This window comes from Monodon monoceros, unplaced genomic scaffold (assembly GCF_005190385.1).
Source record: "Monodon monoceros isolate NGI ecotype Baffin Bay Population unplaced genomic scaffold, NGI_Narwhal_1 Super_Scaffold_12, whole genome shotgun sequence".
Classification (NCBI taxonomy): domain Eukaryota; kingdom Metazoa; phylum Chordata; class Mammalia; order Artiodactyla; family Monodontidae; genus Monodon; species Monodon monoceros.
In genome coordinates, this window is record NW_021703768.1 from 112,565,991 (window position 1) to 112,571,905 (window position 5,915).

General features: G+C 56.9%; 1 protein-coding gene across 1 annotated transcript; it reads right to left on the bottom strand.

Annotated features, from left to right (window-relative positions):
* Window positions 1–340: 340 nt before the first annotated feature.
* Window positions 341–5,632, bottom strand: PITX1 (paired like homeodomain 1). The gene is made up of 3 exons (XM_029218375.1): window positions 5,464–5,632; window positions 2,908–3,140; window positions 341–883 (listed from the first exon to the last, which is right to left on the bottom strand). Exons 1-3 carry the CDS (start codon window positions 5,630–5,632, stop codon window positions 341–343), a joined length of 945 nt encoding a protein of 314 aa, XP_029074208.1.
* Window positions 5,633–5,915: the final 283 nt, after the last annotated feature.

Consider the following 5,915-nt stretch of genomic DNA (forward strand, 5'->3'; position numbering starts at 1 on the left):
GCGTCTCCTCCCGGCCGCCGGCCTCGGCGCTCGCCTCCCGCGCCGCGTCCCCTCCGCAGAGTGGCCCACCGGGCCCCGAGCGAGCGAGCGAGCACGCACCACCCGCGCCATCCCGAGGAAAATTGCAACTCATCCGTTTTTTCGCGTCACTTTTCTCCGACGTCTTTTTGCTTTGTCTCGTTTTGGAGGGCAGAGTGGGGTCCAGGAAAGCAAACACAAAACCAAGCCGGAGGTGGGGAGCAGGGGGCCGCGCAGGCGCCAGGTCCTCCGCGCCCGCACCCGACCCAGTCCCGGCCCCGGCGCTGTGCCGGCCGCCGGCCCGCGTGGCCCGGCTGGGCGGTCAGCTGTTGTACTGGCACGCATTGAGGCCCGAGGCCGGGCCCTGCAGGCCGCCGTAGCCGAACGACGAGTGCTGCTTGGACTTGAGCCGCAGGCTGGCTAGGCTCGAGTTGCACGTGTCCCGGTAGACGCTGTAGGGCGAGGCGGGTGTGCCGTACGGGCAGCCGCCCGGTGACATGGCCGAGTTAAGCGAGGAGCCGGTGAGGTTGTTGATGTTGTTGAGGCCCGAGTTGGGCATGCCGGGCACAGCGCCCGGGCCCATGCTCGACGGCATGGTCATGGAGGAGATGGAGCTGGGGGCCGAGAACATGGACTGCGACGACAGCGGGCTCATGGAGTTGAAGAAGGTGAAGCTCTTGGTGGAGAGCGGCGCTGGTGCCAGGCTCTTAGCGGCCCAGTTGTTGTAGGAGTAGCCAGCGGCGTACACGTCCTCGTAGGGCTGCACCAAGCCGCTGAACTGCGGCACGTAGCCGCCCTTGCACAGGTCCAGCTGCTGGTTACGCTCGCGCTTCCGCCACTTGGCTCGCCGGTTCTTGAACCAGACCTAGGGGAGGGGGACAGGAGAAAGGTCAGGGCTGCCGAGGGCGGGAAGATGCCTCCACCTCCCCTGCCCCACCCGAGGCCTCCGCCCGCTTCCTTCTCTCCGAATACCGTTTCTTTCTTCGATATTTCCACCCCTGCCTTCTCTCCATAATGGTTCCCTTCCTGTCTCCAGAAAATATTAGTCTTTTCCTTTTTCTGATCTTTATCCTCTTCCCCCAATTAAATCCGGTTTCTTCTCCTAATACGGATCCTCTTTTTTCTTTTTTTTAACAAATATTTGTTTTCTTTCTTCCTCTCTCAACCAGGTCATCTTCTGCCTTCTCCCGCAAACGGTTCCCCATCTACCTCCTAAATACTCCATCCATTTTCTTCTTCCTCGAATATAAAAGGTAGTTTTCTTTCCTGAAATATATGACCTTGCGACTCCTCTCATTCTTCAGTCTATTTTTCATTCCTCAGATAGTCTGTTTCCATCTTTATTGGTAATATTTGATATTATCATTTCTGCCTCAAATGTTTATTTTCGTTCCGTCCACCCCACTATCTGAACCACTTTCTTCTCCCTCAAACAGTCCATTTTTCTTCGTTATCCCCCATTTTTGATCCTTTTGATTCTTCTGCAAATATTTAGTTTGTTTTCTTCTTTCCAAATATCTGACCTTCACTGTTTCTCTTAAATGGTTGATTCTTTAGTCTTCTCAAATACTTGATCCTTTTGCTTCTCCCTTAAATACTTAATTTCTTTCCTGCTACCTAAATATACGCCAAATATGTTTTTCTGCAAATATTTAATTTCCTTTCACTTCTTACAAGTTTCTCTCTACTCTCCCCCTCCACTTTTCCTCACAAAATTCCATTAGAACCTCTTCTTTCCCAACTCCCAGTGCTTGCCGATCCTCATCTAGTCCCAGTCCTTTGCCCTCCGCAGCCCTCGACCAGCCCCGGGCTGTATCCCGACCTCTCTTGCCGGACCCCTGCATCTCAGCCTTCTCCATCCCCAGCACTAACGTTGCCTGATTCCACCCCCACCCCACCCCACCCGTACCACCGTAAACCCGAGGCAGGCTTAGTGAGCTCAGGATTACCGAATGCTGTCTTCACTCTCTATCCCACTGGGCTGGCCAGCCTGACTGGGGAGGGGTGAGAGCTGGGGTTATAGCAGGGAGTCTGTGGCCCAGGTGGGACTTTGGTTTAGCTTGGAACGTGCTCCCAATATCTGATTAAATATTTGCAGGACCCTGAGAAGAAGTGATTCTCTTGCTGCTCTGGCAGGACAGCCATGTTTTCACTGGGAACCAAGGGGTGAGAAGAGGGAGGGTGCAGTCCTGTCTTGAGTTGGAGACCTTACATCTCCAAAGGGATTTGGCCTGAGGCTCACTCATCCACCAGAGCTGCCCCCTCCTCACCTGAACCCAGCCCTACGGGAAAGGGCATTAGGGAAAGGGTTCAGCTAAGACTGGCCAAACGGCTGAGAAAGAGTTGGGTGGAGAATATCCTGAGATTTTGGAGAAGCATCGTACGGGTGGGACCACTGCCCTAGGAAGTTTTGAGACCCCCCCAAGCCTACACTCTTATCAGGCCTCTCTCAGGCTGCCAGGCAGGATCTGCCTTTCCCTTTCGTTTTCGCGGGAAGGTGCCAGCGGCTCGGAGGTCCCCAGCAGCGGGGAATCCTCTGCTCAGTCTAGGGGGTAACAGCCGAGCGGGTTCTGGGCTCTGCAGGGCAGGGGAACGTCCCTTGGGGACACAGGTCTTTGGGTGGGGGCTGCGGTAGAGCCAGAGGGTCAGGTAGGATGTGGGTCAGAGGGATCCGAGGTGGCAGCAGCCGAGGGGGGCTAGCACCAAACGGCTCTGCAGCAGCTGGGTAGACCGGGGCCTAAGGTGGAATCGCCTCCGGTGGAGGGAGGGAGCCGGTCTGAGTGTGCGAAAGAGTGATAGTCTGAGCGCGGCTCTAAGCTTTCAAGGGCTGCGCTGGGCCGGCTGGCAGCCTTCTGCGCGGGTCCCCTTAGGCGCGCACCCCACGCTCACCCTCACGCGTGGCTCGGTGAGGTTGGTCCACACGGCGATCTCCTCCCGCATGCTCATGTCTGGGTAGCGGTTCCTCTGGAACGTGGCCTCCAGCTCTTGCAATTGCTGGCTTGTGAAGTGCGTGCGTTGCCGCCGCTGCTTCTTCTTCTTGGCGGGGTCCTCCACACCGCCGCAGCCTGCGCCGCCCGCACTGCTGTCCTCGGGCCCCTTGGGTTCCCCGCTGCGCTCCTTCTCTGAAGCAGGCAGGGCAGGGCGCCAGTCACCTCGGGCTTATGCCCTTTTGCACCCCATCCCGGCTCCACCGAAGCGCTCGTGGTCAGCCCTGGTGGGGCCCGCCCTCCCGCCAGGGCCCCTGGAATTGTACCCATTGGAAAGAGCCCGCCTGTACCGGGTAGGGTAGGCAGTAGTCACCTCTGATCAGGCTCGTCTGGGAGAAGAGCCCAGGAGTCGGAGACGTGGGCCTAGGTTCCTAGCTGCGCAGGGCCTGCTCTCACAGCTCGGCTCATGCTGGGGCTCTGCTGTTGATGTCACCCGAAAATGTACATTTTTTAGGGCTCTTGGGGTTCTAAATCAGAGGGGATCTCTGCTTTTCTGAACTAGGATCAAATCTTTCTAGCCTGAAGCTGGGGGGTGGGTGGAGCAAGAGCCAGGCAGTGGCCTGCAGCCCCTCCAATTTCTTCTCCCCAGGGCCGTGTGGGAGCCCCACCGGGCAGGCACAACACAGCCGGGTTCTCGGCCTTAGCTCCAGGCCTCAAGTCCCAAGGCACAGAAAATCCCTCTGGCAGCAGCCAGGCAGCCCAGACTCACAGACTCTGTCTAGGTGACCTGGGGGCTCTAGCCTCTCTCTCTTTGAAGCTACACAAACAACATGCAGTTATAGAAACATTGAAACATAAAGAAAAAGAATTTAAAAACAAAACACAGAAGCCCAGAAAAGCTCACAGCTCTATGCCTAAAAACATAGAAAGGGTCACAAATTCTTAAAAATAGGCAGGTAGAAACACAGCAAATGCAGATTAAGAAGCCAGAAACCTCCGTGCAAACACACCCCTAACTAAATACAGTGCTGTTAAGTGTATAAACTCCAGGCAGACACAGGCATTTATTTATCTGGGATTTAAAAAAAATCAATGTACTGTTGTAGATAGATTTTTTTAACCCCTTCCCAATAATGCCCTTCTAGAAATAATTTTTAAATCCCAGGGAAATACAACGCTATAGTTAGATAACTTAAATTCCCCAAATAACATCACTGTAAACGGATTTTGAGAAAATCCCGGAGAAAAGCGCCATTTTGGATTGACTTTTTAAAATCTCCCGAAGAATAATGCTGCATGTAGATATTTTAAATTCCAGAGAAATATATCTAGTATAGCAATTCTTTCTATAACGAAAAATACAGTTAATTTAAAAAATTTATTCTCATAGACTTGGCTTTTTAAAGCAATCTATGACTATGTATTTCTCTGGGTTTTAAAAATAAAAACCAACCAAAGGCCACGGTTAAAACTTTTGAAAACAGAAGTACCGTCCAGCGTTGATTGTTTTTTTAACCAAGCAAACAGAACCTCTCAGAGAAAGTCACTTAGGGATGCAAAACAGAAATAAATAGAGATTAAAAACTCGTAGAGAAACACTCAGCGGTGGATTAAGAAATGAACGCAGAAGAGGCGCCCACGGCCGGGGGAGTGGGAAGCTCGGCGGCGGCGCTGAACTAGGACCTCGAGCGCGGGAGCCGTTCGGAGACCCTGGAGCCCGGGCAGGGCCGGGTATTGGCCTCATCACTGCCCGCGCCGCCCACCCGCCGGCCCAGTAGCTGGCGTGGGGAAAAAAGCTTGAGCTCGGGCAGAAAGGCAGCGCGTAAGGAGACTTGGCCGAGCAGAGTCGGAGCCCTGGACCCGCGGCCTGGCGGCTCCGGGCTCTGGCGGAGCACGTGAGGCACGGATCCCTCTTTTAGGCGGTTCTGACTGGAGCCGGGTCGCCCCTCTTGGCCCACTCGCCCTCGCTGTCCTCTCTTTTCCCTTTACTTAAGGTTGTTTTTCTTCCCCCCCAGTTTGCTTTTCCGACTTTTCCCGCCACCTTCTCTTAGGTCTCTCCCTCTCAGTCAGTCGCCCACAGTCTGTCGGGGTGTCTGTACTCTCTCTCTCTGGGCACTTTCTCTCGCCCGCCGCCCATTCCTTTCTGATCTGCTCCTCTCCTTCGGTCCAAGCGGCCCTTCGACAGCCATTTGCACAAGCCTAACTGTTCTCCCCGTTCTATTTGCTCCCGATCAAGAGGGGCTGTCATTCCGACCCTTCGGTTGTAGGTTCGTGCATTTGCAGGTCACTTGGCGCGTGGGCACCGCGTGGAAGTGCCTTCGAAAAGCACTAAATTTCCGCTTCATAAAGCGCCTACTTGTCCGTGTTCACCGTCAGGTGGAGAATGGGAAAAGGAAAGGTCCTGAGGCCTCCTGGGGCGTAGAGCGAGCGTGACTGTGCGGAGCGGGCGCCAGGCCCTGCTCCCGGCTCCCTGCACCCGGGTAGGCTCCGTGCGCGCCTCGCGGGGAGCCGAGCTTACCTGGCAGCTCCGTGTCGGACGACTCGCTGGCGGAGTTCTCGAGCGGCTCGCGGGGGTCGGCGGCGCGGGCTAGGTGGAAGGCGGGCCCCATGTCGTGCGGCGGCGGCGGCGGCGGCCGGAGCCCCTCCGGCAGCCGCTCCAGGCTCATGCCCCCCTTGAAGGCGTCCATGGAGGCGGGGACCGCGGCGGGCGCTCCAGGGGCCGGAGCTGGGCGCGCCCGGCAGCCCTGGCTGCGACCTGTGAGGACAAGAGCGCAGCGCCTAAGCGGCCGCCCCCCAGGGCTGCCCGCGCCCGAAACGACGCCGCGCCCGCCCCATGGACCGCCCGGGGCTGCGGGGCCAGGCGGGCGGCAGCGGCAGCGGTTTCCCGCGACCGGGAGCCCGGCTTCGCGCTCCGCGCTGCCCTCCCGCCGCTCGGGCCTCAGCCGCCCGCCCGGCCCCGGTTCCGGCTCC